Source organism: Acartia tonsa, chromosome 8, assembly GCF_053477335.1.
Source record: "Acartia tonsa isolate MP-2025a chromosome 8, ASM5347733v1, whole genome shotgun sequence".
NCBI lineage: Eukaryota > Metazoa > Arthropoda > Copepoda > Calanoida > Acartiidae > Acartia > Acartia tonsa.
The window spans coordinates 28,105,661-28,127,752 of NC_137267.1; the positions used below are offsets into that span (position 1 = coordinate 28,105,661).

The window sequence follows — 22,092 nt, forward strand, 5'->3', positions numbered from 1 at the left end:
CGTTAAATTTATTTATGATGTCATAATCGTATTGTCTTCCTTTTTATTAAGTGTTAGTGATTTTTTTTCAAATTCAAAAAAATATTTTTTTTTTCAAGAATAGGCTTAAACACCAATGAGCAAATATATGATTAACTTTTTGCATTGTGATTTAGTTTTGTTTCATACGTACGAAAGATAAGTAGCAGAAATAGAAATAAGAAAAAAATATTTATTGTTTTAAAAGCAGTTAATAACTAGGAAACTTAGAAATTTTTTTCACCAATTTTAAAAAAGATATCAACGTACCATTTCAAATAGATGAAGAAATTTAGTTTTTAAACAAATTTAAACATTTTTGTAGAATCTAGGATGGCAGTATTAAAGTCTTTTGACATAGGTGGTCAGCCAGTGTTTCTCTATTTTCTAGTTGTTATATGTGCTCTGGGAGGAAAGTATAATCGCATATTTTATCAAACATTTATTATTTTAAGAAGTAGCAAGTTAACTTTTAATTAAACATAAAAGTTAGGTTTAGATTCCCAGGGAAACTTCATTTGATGAACCGACAAAAAGCATAATTAATTTCAAATATTTGGCCTCTATCGTCATATGATTATATGATTTTTGTATTATAAGCTGTGTATCCGCCATTTCTACCACGTTAAACGTGATTTTCTCGACTCTATTCAAGATAGACAGTTGAAATCTTTAGGGATTAAATAAGTTCATATGTGACAAATTTCCTCTCGCTTTCATTAAGATTTGATCATAAACACCTAAAATGCCTCTTTCTCTATCGCTATGTCTGTAATGCTTCTAAAGATCATTATGAATTTTCAAATGTTTTCATAGTTTATTTTAAGTTTAATATTTATTTTTTTCGACACTTTTCTATAGTATAATTCTTGAGCTTCGCTACTTATGGATGTTGTATTCCTTGTTCTCTTTACTTCTTAGTTTCGTTTTGTAATTGGAGTATTAATTAAAAGCATAGAAAACTGACATGATAAACATTGTATTTAGGATTCTTATTTGGGTATGATACTGGAGTGGTATCTGGTGCGATGCTGAAAGTAAGAAAAGAACTTCTTGAGCCTGAACTCTCTGAAGGTAAAAATATCAAGATTTCATAAATAATCATAAATTACAAAAAGAATGATTAAAAAAATTACAAATTATTTAGATTTTTGAGCACTATCTATGACATAAATCTTTTTGAGAAGTAAGGAGAAACTCCCCATTTATTAAATCAAACAAATGATCCAATACCTAAAATTTCTGTTTAATTTAGAGGATGCCGACATTTGGCATTCAATACTTGTGAGTGCTACTATTGTTGCGGCTGCCATCTGTAGTCCTATCTCGGGGGAAATTTGCAATAGGTACTGAAATTATCAAACACTATTATAATGTCAAGCTGTTTTTACTTTTGACAATTATATTGCTATTAGCATTTTTACAAAACCTATACATTTTCTTAGAAGTGGAAGAAAAATGTCTATGATGTTCGGTTCTCTACTTTTCACACTTGGAGCAGTTTTTATGGCGGTTTCTGATAGTAAAGAGACTTTGCTTATTGGCAGGTTTTACTTTATATAAATTTTTATAAAATTGGTTTACAACTAATATGATTGGTTTTCTAGTTATTTTATTTTTAAATGAACAATATGAACTGATTTTTAAATATTGCAGAATAGTTGTTGGTGGAGGCCTGGGATTTTCTAGCTCTACTGTTCCTCTTTACATTGCTGAAGTTAGCCCAGAGTTTATGAGGTTATTTTTCTTAATAATTAAGATATGTGCACAATACATCCACAAAGAAATGGTGCAAAAGATACAGATTAAACTGAATTTGATTGTGCACTGTAATTTTTCGTAACATAACATTAAGAGCATATTATGTAGACTTTAACCCCTCCCCCACCAATTTTCAATATAATTATATATGTATTATATTTACAGAGGCTTTCTTACAACCTTTAACCAGATTATGATAACTATTGGCATGTTCATGTCTAATATTTCAGGTGAGGATATAAAAACCCATTTCATATCTTTTGAAAAAGGCATATTTAAGCTAGCTTACTATTTATAGCGTGTAAACTAAAGTCAAATAAAGTAATAATGTGATATTTTTCAAATTTCAAAGCTGGAATATTTTCTGAAATGGAGAGGGGTTACAAAATTGATTTTGGAATTGGAGGAGTTCCATCATTTCTTCTTCTTATTGGACTCTTTGTTTGTCCTGAGTCACCAAGGTAATTTTTTAGCTCAAAAATGTAAAAAAAATTAAATGTGGTTCAAGTTTGGAAGGAAACCAGTACAGATATTTACCACAACCTTCATAAATTTATTATTCTATTTGACAAGAAATCTAATGAATAGGTTTTGTATACACAAATATAAAATATAGGTAATGTATAAAAATAACACTTTATGTAGATGGTTAGTTGAACATGGCAGAATCAGTGAAGCAAAAAAGGTTCTTGGAAAAATCAGAAGAAATGTTATTGATGTCGAACAGGTTCTATTATAGCTCAATCATAAAGAAATATATATACATACATATATTTGCTTTTTTAAAATCTAAAAAGGCTTCCCTATTTTCTAAATACATTCTAAAATTTAAAGTTTATGCCAAATATTACTTATATGGCTATCAAAACTTTTATGATTATTTATTGTAAATTACTTGTTATTTATAATGAAAAGGAACTGGATGGCATAATAGCAGAATGTGAGGAAGAAGCGAAGCACAAAGAAGCTATTAAGTAACACTATTTGTAATTAAGCATAGAAATCTCATTCAATTGGAATGACAGACAGGGGCGTCCAAGCTTTTTATTTTTTTTTGGGGGGGGGTAATCGCCCCATTACCCCCCCCCCCCTTGGACGTCTATGATGACAGATACTATTTAATATAATAGAAAACATTAAGGGGAAATTTAATGGGGAAATCTAGATTTCATTTAAGTTATAATTACAAAATACTGATGAGATAAGTTTGATAGTGATTTGTAGTTTTAGTTAATTTTTGTTTCCTTGAAGGGGAGAATGGGTATTAGGTAGAATGATGAGAAGTCAGAGTGTAAGAAGAGCTTTTCTGATTGGTTGCCTTCTACATATGTTTCAACAACTGGCTGGTATAAATACAGGTATAATTTGGAGATAACTCCTTCACTTTATTATGTTCCTCAACAATTGTTCCAAATTATTTAATAATTAATAATCCCATAATCATGTAAATAATTTTTTAAAAAAGTTTTTAGTAAAATTCGGAATATGAACTATATTTGGCTATTAAATTACACATTCTCTATTGGAAACACTATTATTTTTATATTGTCAAAGAAACAATATATTTTTTTTCAGTATTGTATTATTCTGCCACAATTCTTGAGGCAGCAGGACTATCCAATTCACCTTCTACTATAATCTGGATTACTGCTGGAATTAGCTTTGCTAATGTCATCAGTACAATTCCAGGTATTCATGATTAGTTACTATTTTCCTTGTCTTGTAGTTATTAAATAAAAAATTAATTGACTGTCTTGATGTGCCAAAATTCATTTTAGCTCAATTTGAAAAGAAGGTGTCTTAACTTTTTGGATTTTTATTTAAAGTAGCTAGTCGGTGTTTTTAGTAAGTAGTAGATGTAAAATGGTCCATAGAATTTAAGTATGCAATCGGTTTTTTTTATAGGCCTCTTATTTTTGAAGTAATTCAATTTTGTTTGTTTTTTAAATTAAGTCAGTTTTAAGGCACTAAAACACAACAAAAAAATAAGAAAATTGCAATTATGAACAAAAATAGTAAGATCTTTAATTTGACACCTTACTTTTTAAATTCTGTTGAGTAATTATTGAAAAAATCGATTTTTTTAACCTCGGTGAATGAAAACTTTGAACTTAAATATATCACAATACAGGCATAAAAAATATGTGTTTATATGAAATATTAAATATTACGAATCCATTGTAAGCAAAATTGAAAAAGTTTACAAAATATGATAAAAGAATTATATGAAAATTGTTTGAATGCTGAATCATGAATGGCCCTTACAATCAGCTGATCAAAATAAGGTGGAAGGGTTATTTGTGCTCCAACTAAAAAGACCATTGAAACAAGGGGAAAATAACAAAAGTAAAACTAACTCCGATCATATTGTTTTTAAGGTTATTCAATTATGTTTAATCTACATAAAATCACCATTGTAGATGGTAAAAAAGAGATATCTTTTCAGAGAAAACTTTTATTAATTACCATATCTTTATTACTCTTTTATGCAATAAAAATGTGAAAAATATTTTTAAAACTGTGATTTTAAACCTGCTGATTGTAAGGGCCATTCATGATTCATACAATTTAAACAATTTTCATATAATTTTTTTATCATAATTTATTTACTTTCAATTTTGCTTAGAATGTATTCGTAATATTTTTCTCATTCTAAAGGTATATATAAACACATACTTTTTATGCCTGTATCATGATATATTTAAGTTTAAAGTTTTTGTTCACCAAGGTTAAAAAAATAGATTTGTATTAAAGATCTTACTATTTTTGTTCAAAATGGCAATTTTCTTCTTTTTTTGTTGTGTTAAAGTACCTTAAAACCGACTTAATTTAAAATACAAACAAACTTAAATTACTTCAAAAAAAGAGGTCTACAAAAAAATGATTGCATATTTAAATTCTATGGACCATTTTACATCTATTACTTATTAAAAACACAGACTAGTTTTTCTAAATAAAAATCAACAAAGTTAAGACACCTTCTTTATAATTTACTTCTTTCTTAACTATTTTTAGATTAATGTATTTTAAATATTATTATAGGCATGTATCTGATTGAAAGACTTGGAAGAAGATCCCTGGTGCTCTGGTCTATGGGAGGAATTATATTGAGTTGCATTGTTCTTGTTATTGGATTCCATCTTACAAGGTAAAATCTTTTATTACCTTTCTATGCAAAGTCCAATTACTAACATGTAAATGGTGAAAAGAAATAGCTTTATTCTAAGACTAGCGGCTGCGCCCCTAGCATATAGGGGCTCTATATTCGAAGGGCAGAAAAATAGCTTAAAACCATACCTAGACTTATTTATAAAAATAAAATAGCCTAAAACCATCTCAGGGCCCGTACGAAGCTTTCCTCTAAAAGAGAACCATATCGGTTCAGTGGTAAACGAGATCCTTCGCTACAAACAAAAAAAACTTAGTACTTTATATTATAGGATTAATAAAATTTACATCTCATAAAGTCCAGATGATTATAAATTGCAATATATCCTAAGAGTTTTCAATATATTATAAAGAATGCAATAGTCTGCTATTCAAAATTTCAGTTCTGTGCAAAAGAAGATTGCAATTAGTTCAAGAGTTTTTGAAATCTTAAGATTAAGATTAAAAAAACCTTACTACTTTATATGCTAGAATACCAATTTTCAGATAACAAGTTTTTTTTTATTAGAACATACAGTCCAACTATTCAACCCTATACATCTACTACACAATCTACACCAACAACACCTACTACACCAACTACAGCTTCTTCGTCATTTATTTTTTATAGTCATCATTATGAATACGCAGGTTAATACATTTTGCACCATAAATAAAAAAAAAGATTTCAATTAGTTTCTTAATAAATTATTTTCAATTCATAAATTTTCCTTTTTCAGCAGAAACTGAGGAACATTCAGAATGTGGAAAATATACAGACTGCATTCAGTGTGTAGAATCAAAGGTTAGTTTGAATAGTTATAGAAAAACCTATAATTTATATTTTCCGCTGAGGTAAAAATATAACATAATCAGTGCTCATTAAACCTAAACTAACCTGACCTATAGTAATAAACAGACAAAGGAAATCTACCTCTCCTTATTTTCAATTTTTTTCTCCAAAATAATGGTAGTAAGCTTTGCTTAACGACAATTTATAAAAAGGCGTGTGGCTATTGTGCATCTGATGAGAACAAGTATGATGGAATTTGTTTTAAACTTGAAGAAGGTGACACAAGCTCCAACAGCTCTTTGTGCTCAGAGTAAGATTAAAATTAATTTTATCAAAGTGGAGAAATACAACACTGAAAATGTTCAATAAAAGGGTAGAAAATTATTGGGAACTCCTTTTGAAATAATCTTTTGTATTTTTTTGTTTGAATATTTTAAACATAATTTATAATTGATACGAACTACACTAAACATGCATCTTTTTAAGTAATGACTTCTTACTTTTCTAAGTATTTTGACTAAGTGGGGAGGGTTAATGCAACCTTCTCGTAATCAGTGAGCAAATGGCACTTAGAATTCGAATAATTTTGATCTGAAATTTTGCATGAGTAATCCTTGGTAGGTCTATTTTCCCTGAATTGAACAAAAAGTTGGAAAAGTAACGGCTAACGGCTGGCGGCTTAGCCGTTTAGCCATTTTTAAAAACAATTTACAAGGGAAATCATCACTAAACCTATCTCCACATAATACTCTTTGCTGCTCCAAAATGTTTTCAAACGGTTCTAGCCGCTAGTTGCTGGTACTAGAAATCTAAATATGTTTTTTTTTGTATCATTTCACATTATTTAAAGCAAAACTATGTTTCAAAAAGTTGATTCATACATAGATTATGGCAGATTTTGTTGGATTTAGGGAAAATAGACCTACCAAGAATTACTCATGCAAAATTTCAGATCAAAATTCGAATTCTAAGTGCCATTTGCTTACTGATTACTAGATGGTTGCATTACCCCCCCCCCCCTTTACAAAACTAAGGGTCATTGATAAATTTTAGAGACAAATGGTTTGATAATGTGTGTCCTTCAGGTATTTATTGATTGAAAATTATTTAAGAATTAATTTAAACTGTTATTTTTAAAATAAAATTTATTTTTTTACATTATTATTTACATTCAAAAATTTAGAATATGCATTCATAACAATTATTGGAATGTGTTTGTATTTGATCTGTTTTGCATCTGGACTGGGACCAACTGCTTGGACTATCAATTCAGAGGTTACAAACATAATATACATGAAGAGTAGTTAGTGCTTGCTTATAATACTGGGAATACATGATTAGAATCATAGGTCCTTACTGTAAGATTTAATTCAATAGTTAGGTTGGTTAAAAGAAGGACATATGCCATATTCCAGTAAGAAATTTCATCTGTAAATTACCCAGTTATTAACTAACTATAACTATGGTCTATAACATAGACTTTTGTGTTTCATTACTTTGATTTGGTGTTTAATTAATGCTGTAGGCATTACTATCCTTGCTATCTATAATACAAAGTAGAACAATGTCTGTCTGTCCGTCTGTCTGTCTGTCCCTTAAGATCTCGGTAACCACTGAACCGATCGGATTCTACTCTTCAGGGTATCTACCTATTGGTCCTGTGATGGTTTTAAGCTATTTTCTTGGGGGGTGGGACACCCCCAACCCCCCCAAAAACCAAAAAATCCCCCCCCCCATTTATTTATTTATTTATTTTTTTTTTTTGAAGGAGATTTCCAAGGTCCTTTCGATTTTCGTTATAATTTTTTTTTTTATCACCTCTTGGGGCAAAGTCTATAATACAAAGTAGAACGATGTCTGTCTGTCCCTTAAGATCTCGGTAACCACTGAACCGATCGGATTCTACTCTTCAGGGTATCTACCTATTGGTCCTGTGGTGGTTTTAAGCTGTTTTCTTGGGGGGTGGGACACCCCCAACCCCCCCAAAAACCAAAAAATCCCCCCCCCCATTTTTTTTTTTTTTTTTGAAGGAGATTTCCATGGTCCTTTACGATTTTCGCCATTTTTTTTTTTTCACCTCTTGGGGCAAAGCCCCTAGAGGCTAGGGGCAAAGCCGCTAGTCTATTATATAAATTAGTAAAAATTTTGTTGTCTGTAGCTTAAGATTTTGATAATGACTGAATGCTCCATTTTATTGAATCTTTATATGGCTCCATGGATGGTTTTAAGCTATTTTATTTTTACATTAGAATCTTGGGATGGTATTAGGCTGTAATTATGCTGTCCGTTAAAATTTAAATACAGAACACCTAGATGCTAGGGGCACAGTCACTAGTTAATATAATAATTTGATTAAGATCTATCCCTTGTGGTGTCGTAGCACAGCAATATCTCTAGCTACATTGACTAATTGGTGTGCTAATATAATTGTTTCAACCACTTATCTAAAACTGGAGGAGGAATTAAAACAGGTTACTTTTTATCTTTTCTTATTTGCTTTGCCATATGACATATTCAATATAATTTTCATCAGATCTGGGTCAGAGTACCAGAAAATAATCTTCAGTCGCTTTTAGCAAATTAATTATTTTTGTTTTGCTAAAAGTAATGCTTGGATGGATTTTGAAATTAAAAGCATTAACATTTTTTACTTGCTGAATATAAAATACTTATCACAATCATTGGTACAATTGTTTGAACCTTCTGTCCTCTAAAGATTGAAGGATTTTATTTTTGTTAAGAATACCCTGCCAAAAAAGCGTCTTTTTATAGCTCACTTAGTCCGTCCATAGAAGCTCTATTGGGAAGTTTTATTGAATCAGCAGCTTTATCTATTGAAATCAGCCATTTGATTTATACCTCACCTAGCATGCCTATCTGTTATCATTTTTAATCATTTACTTAAGGTGTAATTTCTTTTTTATGTTGTTATCCTTATTTTATTTCAGTGGACCTTTTTTGTGTATGCTGGAACAACGGGCTGTGGACTTGTTATTTTCTACTTCTTCCTTCCAGAAACAAAGGTTTTTAATTTAAAAAAAGGGTTGGAGCTGTAATAATATTAGTTGATGGGGCAGGTAATACTGCACGCAATAAAAATTTTATTGTTGATTTATTACATATAAAGTTTACTTTTTATCATTGCCTCAAATTTCAATCATTAAATATTCTTGAATAATATAAAAACGGAAATAAAAATACACAAGTCTTTACAAACAACCACATTAAATGACTTAGTTACTTAAACTTAAATATTTAGGGAAGATCACTTGAAGAAATGGAACAATTATTTTCAAAACCTCTGTATAAGATTGGAACTGCCTTAAAAGCCGATTCAACTGTTTCATTGGTTTCTAACTTGAAACTCAGAGAAGAACCAAAAGAACAAGAAGTTATTTATTGATACCCTATAACAGAATAAAACAGAAATATATGTATTTAAACATTAAATTCGCTTTCATAAAGATTCCACTTTTTGATTCTAGTAAACCTATGATGACATTGAAACAATCGCAATAAATTTTAGACAAAAATCTGTAATATCACCAGAGAAAATTTCGTTTTGCTTGTAATGTAGCTTGTTTACGGATAGAGAAAAAAAGACACACAGCTCAAAGAGTGACTACGCTGCGAAAAATTTGATACTGGAAAATGGGAACAACATTTATTAACAGCTAATTAGTTTCATCAGCGACATTTCTTTGTAAAGTAAAAATACATGTTCTTCTTTCACCAGCATCAGACTCTACTCGACCTAAAGTATTTTAATGCTTAAAAATAAATATCAGAAATCAATTTTTATTTCATGCTTAAATCACTAAATGATTAGACTAGCATAAAATAATAAAGATAAGAATGATTGAAAAGTAGAATATTGCAGCTGTTGGTATTAAACATTTTGTCTATCTAAAATCTATTACCAATTTTTGATACAACTTTACACGTAAAAGGGATTGAAAGTGAAATTAAACTTTTATTTTTTATACATGCTTATGATTTTTTAACTGATGTTTTCTACTGTTTAGCTGTAGTTATAGGTACCTTGTAATGGCATAGCTGGAATATAATAACCAAACTCTGCAGCTAACAACCTCATAACTCTCCAGGGGGAAGCTTTAACCTAATATTTTAAATAACATAAAATTTCTACAGTATTAGTAATGGATAGGAACTAGTCTAAGTATTTTCAAATATATACATTTAATTGACAAAGCAATACTACAATTTTGGTAGAAGGGCAGATTTATATACATATATATTTACTATGAAACTTATTTCAACTGACCTGGAACCTATCCACATCTGGCTTATATTTTGAAGGACTCATTTTCAATCCATTACTGCAATTTAAAAAATAAAATTAATTAGGTCCTTTATCTTTCGATAATCAGTAGACTAAACTTTAACACTACAGGGATAAATTTGTTACATCCTGTTAGATTTTTGTACTGCTAATAATTTTTTTCAAAGACCGATATTATAAGTTCTAACCAACGCACGGTTAGGCCCTCAGATGTCAAAACTTTATTTTAGTGTTTGGCCAAAATGACTTAGCAATTGTATCTGTAAGTACGTCTAATAACACCCTTTGCTATTTTTAAAATCCTAGAAAATTTTTTTTGCAAGAAAATTGCATAAATTCGCAACCTTTTTTAGAATCACTACATAACTCGAGTTTTAAAACTTTTTATATAAAATCCTTTTTACAAAAAATATCAATAATTACTTAAAATTAAACCTGAAAGAAAAAAAATCTCATTACACGTGTTAATTTGCATGTTTTAGGTCTTTTTTTGAGGAAAGTATAACTTCCACATTTTTGACAATAATTATATTTTTTAACATTTCAAAGTAAAATATAATAAAACTTAAACGATTTTTCTTGAATTATCAGTTGAAAATTTCATCAAACATGCAATTTAAGTGATGAAAATTTAATAAAATCATTTTTTGAATGTTTAGAATTACCAATTTTCTACATTTAAAACAAAATGTTAACAAAATTTAAAAACATTCCAATATATAACTTTAAAAATCAATAACATTTTATAAAATGATGTTTTAAAAAATAAATCATTAAAAGGTATTAAAATGCATTTTAAGTTGCTTAAAATTAAAACGAGAATATCTTTTTACACTTTATTCTTTGTAATAGAGATTAATCGTCATTTGCTGAAAATGAAACATTTAATAAACTAATTGAATCTTTTTGTGACCATATTTAAAATTTTTAATTTTTACACTAAGGTGTTTTTTAATAAAAATCTTTGTTAATTTCTGTTTTACGACAAAAAAAGAAAGGGACTTTTTTACAATTTCTAGGTTATCTTATGCAATTTAAACTATATAATATGAAATAAATTTTAGTTGTCTTTCTTTTGAGCCACAAAACACTGTAAAATGTAACATATATGCAAAAATAACAATTTTTTTAATGAATATTATAATATCCTTATATGACATTGCGTCAGAGCTTATTCTTTAGATCATATGTTCATGAAAAGTAGCCATAACTTGGAGGGTTGCGCTATTTATTAGAATATTAAATAAACTTGAATGGTAAAAATATTAGCATAACCTTTGTCAATTCAAATGCTTTAGGTATATGATTCGGAAAGTTAGTTAAAAAAGAGAGAACTTGCTGTGTATACTGTTGAAAGACTTTCAAAAATGCGAATTACAAAGCAATCCTAAAAGATCGGGCCGTAGGCGAGTCTTAGTTGATTGGGGGGTATGGGGGTTTTCTGATAGCAAATATTGCGTTATTGGTATACAAGGTAAAAACAACATTTTAAAGAAATTCTTTAAATAAAACCCAACGTGTATTGACAGTACAAACATCTTAATGCTAGCAGACATATGTTTATCAACATTTGCAGAAAGCTATTTCCACAAGAAAAATTATTCAGGTTTCTACTTCACAATTTTAAATATTTCTTTTTGATAAAATGTTTGACATATATCGTATAATCATTTACCAAAAAAAATATTTTGATAATTTAGATTTCAGAGAAGATTAATCCTTTCAAAAAACTAAGACGACATTTTACATCTTCTGTCATGACATTTTAGAAAAAATATAAAAAACCAAAATTTAGTATGAAAACTATTTTCATCGATTTTTCTGAAGGTATTATCGTATTCTGTGGCTTTGTTATTATCATTTACTTATATCGAAAGTGCCAAACATTGTACCCTAACTTATTCATTTAATAAAAAACCAGCCGTGAACGGGTATTATGATAGTTTTTTTTGTTTAACTACTTAATCTTTGATAAACGAATCTCCCATCTCAGCTATTTTGAGTGTAAAATGGATGTATAAGACATAGTAGATAAAATGTATAATTTTCCAAAACCGAGATAGAATGCCTAATTAATCGAATAAAACTACAAAATGTTGCGCTCAGCTAAACATTAGTATACTTGTTAATTACAGTAAGCGTAAAATATAATAACTGAACTTACTCTTCAAAAACTTTAAACTCTTTGTCAGATATTCCAAATACAGAGCACTTTTCTGAAAAATAAATGCTTTTTTATTGATATGATATAAAAGGTAAACATAGTGTTAAATTAATGAAATATAAGTATACTAGTGGCTTCGCTCTTTGATTCTAGGGCCATCGCTTAAAGACGTGAAGGAAAGACCCCCCCACCCCTATTGTTGTTATGAGTGTTGTAATCTGCGTAGTTTATATTTAATACCTATATTTGTGACAACTTTAACATGACATAAACTGTACATTTTTATCATTCGTAACAGTAATATTTAAAGTGTTCATGAAGCTAGTGATACATTTGATACTAAAATTTGATACATAGTTGGAATTACTAAGTTATTTAGAATCATGACCAAAATTTTGCTAAATTTGATATAAAAAGTGCCTTAAAACTCCTATTTTTAAATTTGCTACAGTATAACTAAAATTTATTGACACAATTCTGTGCTAAACAAACCTTTAGATTTGTTGGTATTTCTCTTAACACAGATGGAGTTAATAAAATTCATACTTACAAAATAGAGATAAATTTCTGCTTTTTATACTGTTGTTATCAATTTTGCTTTTTGACAACTGAAAAACTTGCAGTTAAGGTTTAAAAATGTTGGACCAAATGTCTAAAAAGATATTTTTCAGCTTATTTTAGTGCAACTAACATGACAGGCTATCAGAACTAGTGAGGAATAATTTATTATGGAAACACAACTTTAGGTGCCCTAAAATGGTTTTAGAGAGATGTATTATTAGTAATGCACAGTTGTATTCAGTATAATTTTTGATATCAATGTTGTGCCAAAGTGCCTCAATAAAAGGACCCTTAGAACAGGAGGAAACTGGTAGTGGATGTATCATTTATTAAATAATACATAGTTATCCAATTAAAAATATTTTGATTGTGTAATTCTAAAACATTAAAATATGTATAGTCTAAATATTTTTACAGTTCTTTATTGATTTTACAATTATAAATGATGACAATAGGAGCTCCTTTAAATCCACAAACAATAAAATATGTATTGTCTAAATATTTTTAACAGTTTTTCATTGATTTTATAATTACCAAAGAAGACCATTAGAGCCCCATTAAATCCACAAGCAATCAATTGGGCTATGAGGTGAAAGAGCATGCATTGATGTTCCCATTTGGCCATCATAAGTAGGTAGATTAGTAATTATACAATTCATTCATACCTCTTCTCAATGCAAATAAAAGGCTTCAGTATGGAAAAAAAGCATGAGGCACTCTAAAATCAGAAGAAACAAATCATGTAAATAAGTGCCCTTTTAAATCTTCATGCCACCTATTGCTTTTAAAGGCAAAAATGCCTTCTTGTGGGGTTCCATATAATCATCATTTTATGGGGAATTGGAAATCTAATTACTAGTTGGTATTGTGTGAGGGTCTACAAGTGTACACAACAAGGGCAGGGGGAATGAAATATTTTCCCCTCATCAAAGATTATTTACTAAGTATATTTGCGATTACTTTTATTTAATGAAATCTTCCAATTTTCAACATGTACAAAACGGCCTGCTTAATTGCTTCAAGATCCATGTCAGATCTATATAGGAAATAAATGTCTATAAACGAGCTCAAGTTTTCCAAGGAATATATGATTAAAACTCATAGTGCTCAAATAATCCATAATAAACTCTCATTGCCCAGAACGATAAGACCCATTATTTTACTTTATTAAAAATAAATTCATTTTTTTCATTTCATGTTGCTATTTACCTTATATTGATGTATTTAATTTCTAATCATAAAAAAGAAAATTTAAATTTATAATATGATAAATTTAAGAAAACTATGTTTTAAAAGAATTCGATTGTGGCGACATTTTGTGTGTTCAAATATTAAACTAAAATTGTAATCATCATCATTAACCCTTTGGTGATGGTAATGTAAAGAAAAAAATATAATTTAAAAAAAATCTTTTAAAAATCATTTAAATTATTAAATATTTACTTTCTTTTAGATAGTAATGCCGGGTGAGGAAAATAGATTTATTGAGAAATAGATATGCATATAGAAAACTAGCCAATAGGGAGATAATTATATCAAGCCAACTCTAGTTTATATATATATATATAGATGTTTAGATTAAAAGGAATAAATAAATTTGAAAAATATTTCTAGAGCCATTTCTTTTATTGTGATAGTAGTTTGATTTATTTTACATTCCATCAGTTACTTTAAAAAGCATCATTCATCACTTCTCTGGTCTGATCATACATAAATGTTCTGCTATTAAATTACTCAATGATTGAGAAGATAATTCTATATATGTATTACTAAAAGGGACCCTTCAACATTGCCTATTAATCCTCTCAAACATGAAACTATCTTGTAAAGAAATACTTTTACAATTGCTATTTTTATTTTATAGTGGGCTCTATTTGTCTATTCTATGATGATATGGGGGTGACTCCAAATAGGGGAAGACAGTTCAATATTTACAGTACAAGATAGTGGAAGATGGCGATCATAACTATTCTCAGATATCTTCAAACTAGTTTACCCCCTCTCTTCCCCCTCTCTTTTTTTCCTTCCCCTTTCAAACCTATAATTCTGGTGTTCATACAAATGCGCCAATTTTTGTTTTATAAAATTTTTTTGAAAATAACATCTGTTTGGTTTTCCTTTGCAATTAAGCTTTTTTTTAGGTACAGGGAAGGTTTTTAACTATTTTGGGAGAGCGTATCTCCACCCTCCCAATTTAAAATCCCCCGCAAAATTTTTTTTCTGAATATTTCTTATTAAAACTCAAATTAAAAAGTAGAAGGGCGGTTGACTTATCCCCCTCCCACCTTAAGAACACTTAGAGGCTTCTTGGGGGCGTTCGTTGCCCCTAGTCTTTCTTAAAATAAGAGCTATGTCTTGCATTTTTTTTCAATTAGGTGTTTGATCACGAATTTCATATGGTAAAAATATTTTTCTTATTTAATTGTTATCCTAAAAAGATAAAAGTTATGCTTGAAAATTGTTTTAATAGCTATTATTATATGTTGCATTTTTATATAAACGTGAGAGTTGTGATCACAATTGGCGTAACATTTGTACTCTTTGGCGTCAATGCGTATTTTCAGATATCCATTACTCGCTATCACAGTACAAAGGTTTATTTTGTACAGCCTTCCCTTGTTCAAAGGCAGCCCCAAAACATCATAGACTATACAAATAGAGCCCAGTATGAAATAAAATAGCTATTGAAAAAATAATGATTTTGTAAAATAGGACATTGATACAGAAAAAATTTTAGTTAGAAAATATACTTATTGCAATGCCACATAAATATAACTAATAGGAAATAATTCCTTTCCTGTATCAATGTTCTATTTAACATATTTATTATTATGACAATAAAAATTTGTTAAGTTCTACATAATTTACTCAGATGAGGTAATTTTTGTGCTGCCTTACCCTTTTTAAAGGGACCCCCAAATCATCATACATATATAAATAATCTTTGATAAAGGAAAAATATTTCATTCCCCCTGCCCTTTTTTTGTATAGTCTATGATGTTTTGGGGCGATAGCGAGTAATGGATATCTGAAAATACGCATTGACGCCAAAGAGTACAAATGTTACGCCAATTGTGATCACAACTCTCACGTTTATATAAAAATGCAACATATAATAATAGCTATTAAAACAATTTTCAAGCATAACTTTTATCTTTTTAGGATAACAATTAAATAAGAAAAATATTTTTACCATATGAAATTCGTGATCTAACACCTAATTGAAAAAAAATGCAAGACATAGCTCTTATTTTAAGAAAGACTAGGGGCAACGAACGCCCCCAAGAAGCCTCTAAGTGTTCTTAAGGTGGGAGGGGGATAAGTCAACCGCCCTTCTACTTTTTAATTTGAGTTTTAATAAGAAATATTCAGAAAAAAAATTTTGTGGGGGATTTTAAATTGGGAGGGTGGAGATACGCTCTCCCAAAATAGTTAAAAACCTTCCCTGTACCTAAAAAAAAGCTTAATTGCAAAGGAAAACCAAACAGATGTTATTTTCAAAAAAATTTTATAAAACAAAAATTGGCGCATTTGTATGAACACCAGAATTATAGGTTTGAAAGGGGAAGGAAAAAAAGAGAGGGGGAAGAGAGGGGGTAAACTAGTTTGAAGATATCTGAGAATAGTTATGATCGCCATCTTCCACTATCTTTGGGGCTGCCTTTGAACAAGGGAAGGCTGTACAAAATAAACCTTTGTACTGTAAATATTGAACTGCCTTCCCCTATTTGGAGTCACCCCCATATCATCATAGAATAGACAAGTAGAGCCCACTATAAAATAAAAATAGCAATTGTAAAAGTATTTCTTTACAAGATATTATCATGTTAGAGAGGATAAATAGGCAATGTTGAAGGGACCCTTTTAGTGGTACATATATAGAATCATCTTCTCAATCCTTGGGTAATTTAATAGCAGATCATTTATGTATGATCAGACCAGAGAAGTTATGAATGATGCTTTTTAAAGTAACTGTATGAATGTAAAAAAATCAAACTACTATCACAATAAAAGAAATGGCTCTAGAAATATTTTTCAAATTTATTTATTCCTTTTAATCTAAACATCTATATATATATATATAAATAATCTTTGATGAGTGGAAAATATTTCATTCCCCCTGCCCTTGTTGTGTACACTTGTAGACCCTCACACAATACCAACTAGTAATTAGATTTCCAATTCCCCATAAAATGATGATTATATGGAACCCCACAAGAAGGCATTTTTGCCTTTAAAAGCAATAGGTGGCATGAAGATTTAAAAGGGCACTTATTTACATGATTTGTTTCTTCTGATTTTGGAGTGCCTCATGCTTTTTTTCCATACTGAAGCCTTTTATTTGCATTGAGAAGAGGTATGAATGAATTGTATAATTACTAATCTACCTACTTATGATGGCCAAATGGGAACATCAATGCATGCTTTTTCACCTCATAGCCCAATTGATTGCTTGTGGATTTAATGGGGCTCTAATGGTCTTCTTTGGTTGTTATAAAATCAATGAAAAACTGTTAAAAATATTTAGACTATACATATTTTATTGTTTGTGGATTTAAAGGAGCTCCTATTGTCATCATTTATAATTGTAAAATCAATAAAGAACTGTAAAAATATTTAGACTATACATATTTTATTGTTTTAGAATTACACAATCAAAATATTTTTAATTGGATAACTATGTATTATTTAATAAATGATACATCCACTACCAGTTTCCTCCTGTTCTAAAGGTCATTTTATTGAGGCACTTTGGCACAACATTGATAACAAAAATTATACTGAATACAACTGTGCATTACTAATAATACATCTCTCTAAAACCATTTTAGGGCACCTAAAGTTGTGTTTCCATATTACATTATTCCTCTCTAGTTCTGATTGCCTGTCATGTTAGTTGCACTAAAATAAGCTGAAAAATATCTTTTTAGACATTTGGTCCAACATTTTTAAACCTTAACTGCAAGTTTTTCAGTTGTCAATAAGCAATTTTGATAATAACTGCATAATAAGCAGTAATATATCTCTTATTTTACAAGTAATAATTTTATTAACTCCATCTGTGTTAAGAGAAATGCCAACAAATTTAAATGTTTGTTTAGCACAGAATTGTGTCAATGAGTTTTAGTTATACTGTAGCAAATTTAAAAATAGGAGTTTTAAGGCACTTTTTATATCAAATTTAGCAAAATTTTTGTCATAATTCTGATTAACTAAGTAATTCCAAATATATATCAAATTTTTAAAACTAGCTTCGCGATCACTTTAAAATCCATTAAGTCCCTTCTAACGAGATATTGACAACTTTTTGCACACATTTTGGCAAATGGCAATTATTCCCTTATTTTTGGTTTTGGTTAATAACATTTTCATAAAAGTTTTCAGTAATAATCATTTAAGATCCATTGTTGAGAAAAAATAACTGAAAAAGTGTGTTTCCATGCAAAATAAGCTTAAAATCTAATAATTTGAAAAATTTGCGATTTAATAGAAAAAAAAATATTTTTTTGCTTTTGATAGCCTGAATATGTTTAATTTCGTTTTTTATATAATCTATTCTTTGAAAAGACATGCATATTAAGCTATAAAAATTGGAAAAAATTTTAATGAATATAATAGATTTGAAATCTGCGTAAAATTTTAAGGATTTTTTATAAAATTAGTTTTTTATATAATTCATTATTTAAAAGCGCAAATCTAATTTAAGTTAATAAATTTTGACCAATAGGATAGGTGGATTGGAAACTACCTGCGCTCTAATTGGTTGAATGATGTACGTCACTTAAGCTTCTCCAATCAGGGCGCAGATAGTTTTCAATCCACCAATCACAGATGTCAAAATTATTTAACTTAATTTGTATTTGTGCTTATAGATAAAGAATTATACAAAAAACGAATTTTATAAAAATTCCTTAAAATTTTTGCAGATTTCAAATCTATTATATTCATTAAAATTCTTTCCAATTTTTATAGCTTATTGCATATTCTTACAGATTTAAAAAAAAATTTAAAAATTAAAAATTGGAATTAATCAAAAATAACCTATAGCCTTTAAAAAATACTTTTGATATTTCTAACCTATATAATCAATAAAATCAATGGAAAATAAAATAGTTTTTTAAAACAAACTTTTGGAAAGGGTTTAAGATAACATCATAAAAGTAGCATTTAAGTAGGATATTTTTCTTGTCTATTTTAAAAATGCAATTTAAACATAGTTAACGAATATTTAATTAGCAAGAATATTAATAAAATATTTGTGGGAGTAAAAGGATAAGCATTCTTCACTGACACTGATCTTGAGAATCTCTATGGGTATTTCATTGAAAGTCTATTTTAAGTAGTACTCATAGAAGAGCGATCTCCACATGCCAAATTTTGGACAAGCGCCCCATTCGCACTACCAATCTATCTATATGTCTATATAATACCTGCATAATGATGTCCCTCCATATCTCTCCTAACATCTCCAACGATGCCTACTATTTCTCTCTTCTGATTTGCCCTTTATTTACAACAAAAAGTAAAAAGGCCCAATAATACACTCTCAAGTGATTTGGTTGAAGGAGGGTGTCAAGAAACATGATAAGGATGTTAAAAAAGTTATAAAGTAGTAAAAATAAATTAATAACAGAGAGATTCTTTAAATCTTAATTTCACTAATGACTAGAACAAAATTTAAATACTTACATGAGGATATAATGAAATGGAATAAACAACCGAATTTTGAATGTTCCATCGATAAAGAATTGTAATCATATAACTAATCATAATTTTGTGGTTAGTAAAAATATCATATAACTATTATTCATGATAATTTTAAATACATATTAAAATTATATTTTACTTCGATTCTTATCTTTTAATTTTATATTTTGAAACACAAAAAAAGTATACAACGTTTAGGTTGCCTCACATTTTCTACAGGGGGATGGGGTGAGTTTAGAAAGAAAAAGTAATTTTTTTTGGGGACAAAATTATTTTTTTCAAGGGCATTTTCTCTTGGGAGGGTCAGAGTACACTTCCCAAAATAGCTAATAACCTTCGACCTGCGAGAAGCTATACTGTTAAGGAAAACTATATTTTGGTTCAACGGTTTGCGAGTTCCTTCGGTATGTTTTTTTTTATGTTTGGGCCGTTTTTTAACTGTGCATGGTAATGAGTTGCACCTGTTTATGGGCAAAAGGCTTCAGCCTTCTGTCATTATTTGTATTATATGGCAGAAATACCAAACATAGGTAATATTTTGAACATTTCTAGTATGAAGCGGTGTGGTCTAGCAAGCAGGCACGCTATTGTTTACACTAATGCTATAGGCATTTTAGAGCAGCTTCGCTGCTAAATATTAATATTGTTACGTGACTTTACTATAATGTAAAATTCAACAATTTAAAATGTTAACCGCAGAAAATTTTTAAAGGCGAAGCTTTTTTTATAATTATGTTAGGTCCGTTGGTTCGGAACGGAAGGTTCTATGAGAATTGTCCTATCGATTTTAAACTTTGCACGATGATTCCTATAACAATTAGGTACGGTTTATATAGCGAAGCAACTTTATAATAGTTACAAGAAAGTTTGTGTCCACGTAAAACATGGTGATATTTAACTTTTTTAACAACAACAGTTCATTGATTATCCCATTAAACTGATTTTTGGAATAATGATTCCTGTGACAACAAATTACAATATCACAAGAAAGGCATCTTTATACTCAAATTCTAAAATTCAAAGAATGTCCTTTTACTGTATCCTGTATTTGCGCAACTTTGCACACACCCGCAATTATGCAACAAATGTATTTACAATTTTGTTTAGACTTACAAGTTAATGTTCTGCTTATATAGTTCTGACACTCTACAAGAATTATATATTACGTCCATTAAAAACATGTTGCTTATTAAAAAATATGTATATCGATTATTTGAACGTACAAGAAATATGAAATTCCGTAATTTGTCGATGACAAATCTGACTTTTTATCAAATTTTGATAACGCTTGATCAAAACTACAAATTGTCCATTTGTCGGTTAGCAATTCTAAGAATTTATAGTCATGATGTAAACTAGACATGCGTTTTTTAGATAGGAAAAAATATCCAGGAACATGGATAATTATGTCCATAAATGGGTAAATGTGAATGTTTCAGAGGAAAAAATATTATAAAAATAGTTTTAGTCTTGCCCAGGCCATGGTAAAAAGCTTGTGAAATGACAAATACTGTAGGATCAGGTAATTGGATGTTTATGAGGAGAGATATTAAATATAATGGGTGGATTGTGCTAGGTAACAAATAAAAGCAAAAAATTCTTAAAGTAAAGTTGATTTTGCTTTAGATTTAAATTTTTTTTTGCGTATCATCTACAAATAATCAAACTTGATTTTACTCCTAAATATTTATCCTTCTCTGAAACTCATGTACTGACATTTGAAATGATAAACTTAATATGAAAATTTGTAAATACCTAGAAATTGCTCTGACATCAGATACAAATTTATGATAGCAAAACAAGAATAACTGATTTTTCTAAATGCATGGCTGTTAGAGATACAATTACCAATACAAGGGATAGTTGTAAAGTTGAACCATCTCCTATGTATCTAATAACTTTACATTAGAACACAAAAAGGAACTTATCAGTATTACTAAATTATTAGATAAAGGGAGAAGAGAGGCTAAAATGCTAATAACTTCCAATCTCCCTTTTTGTGATTTAAATTCCTCCTTCTTATCCCATCCTCTCTCCCTATCCATTTTGATATATTCCTATATACCTCGAGCAAGGACATCCAAAATTTTAACCCTTGTTGGGGTTGTCAGAACACCTTCTGCTAAAAAGACTGAGTCTAGTTCTAAGATTTCTCTTAGGATAAGAATAAAAAGCCTGCAATAAAAGCAGTTCCTGCTAAAGTTGTTACTCCAGCTGCTAAGAAAGCTGAGTCTAGTTCTGATTCTTCTTCTAAAGATAAAGATGATAAAACAGCTGTCAAGGCGACCTCTTAAATAATGTTTTTATAGGGCTTTTTTAATGCAACCACACCTTTAAAATTCCCCCTCTCAAAAGCTTAGACGTCTTTGTCATTGAGTCTTTCCTCACATATTTTTTATTGTTGAAATATTTACAAGTATAATTTTTCAATATTTAGGTTGTTAAGTGTTAAAGATGAGAAAATTGTAAATTAATTACGTATCTATAAAATCGACGACGTAACTCGTAAATGCATAGTCTGTCAGCCCGTAAATAATTACATTTTTTTTCTCAGAAGAATAAACAAGTATAAGTAAATCTTGTTGAAATCTTTGACAAGGAACAACATTCAGAAAGTTTTATATGTACATATCTGCA

General features: G+C 29.1%; 2 protein-coding genes across 2 annotated transcripts; one reads left to right on the plus strand and one right to left on the minus strand.

Annotated features, from left to right (window-relative positions):
• The first annotated feature begins 314 nt into the window (after window positions 1–314).
• On the plus strand, window positions 315–9,169 carry LOC145326434 (proton myo-inositol cotransporter-like). The gene is made up of 20 exons (XM_080169785.1): window positions 315–428; window positions 1,004–1,092; window positions 1,274–1,364; window positions 1,464–1,565; window positions 1,675–1,755; window positions 1,945–2,009; window positions 2,132–2,240; window positions 2,425–2,506; window positions 2,695–2,753; window positions 3,031–3,137; window positions 3,355–3,468; window positions 4,822–4,927; window positions 5,456–5,577; window positions 5,667–5,731; window positions 5,932–6,029; window positions 6,773–6,804; window positions 6,903–6,994; window positions 8,077–8,190; window positions 8,668–8,742; window positions 8,979–9,169. The coding sequence occupies exons 1-20, from the start codon at window positions 352–354 to the stop codon at window positions 9,120–9,122; spliced, it is 1,824 nt and encodes a 607-aa protein (XP_080025911.1). The 5' UTR covers window positions 315–351; the 3' UTR covers window positions 9,123–9,169.
• On the minus strand, window positions 9,102–19,556 carry LOC145326435 (uncharacterized). The gene is made up of 6 exons (XM_080169786.1): window positions 19,438–19,556; window positions 19,179–19,252; window positions 12,187–12,238; window positions 10,005–10,059; window positions 9,761–9,839; window positions 9,102–9,473 (listed from the first exon to the last, which is right to left on the minus strand). Coding segments are annotated over exons 1-6 (342 nt in total). The 5' UTR covers window positions 19,440–19,556; the 3' UTR covers window positions 9,102–9,393.
• Between the last annotated feature and the right edge of the window lie 2,536 nt (window positions 19,557–22,092).

What these genes read in the sequence shown, in the direction of transcription:
- LOC145326434 (XM_080169785.1), top strand. Translation starts at nt 352, where the DNA reads ATGGCAGTATTAAAGTCTTTTGACATAGGTGGTCAGCCAGTGTTTCTC. An exon ending in TGAGCCTGAACTCTCTGAAG is followed by an intron (nt 1,093 to 1,273) that starts GTAAAAATATCA and finishes TGTTTAATTTAG; the next exon opens with AGGATGCCGACATTTGGCAT. An exon ending in TCGGGGGAAATTTGCAATAG is followed by an intron (nt 1,365 to 1,463) that starts GTACTGAAATTA and finishes ACATTTTCTTAG; the next exon opens with AAGTGGAAGAAAAATGTCTA.
- LOC145326435 (XM_080169786.1), bottom strand. An exon ending in GAGTTTAAAGTTTTTGAAGA is followed by an intron (nt 10,060 to 12,186) that starts GTAAGTTCAGTT and finishes TTTAAATTGCAG; the next exon opens with TAATGGATTGAAAATGAGTC. An exon ending in CAGATGTGGATAGGTTCCAG is followed by an intron (nt 9,840 to 10,004) that starts GTCAGTTGAAAT and finishes TTAAAATATTAG; the next exon opens with GTTAAAGCTTCCCCCTGGAG.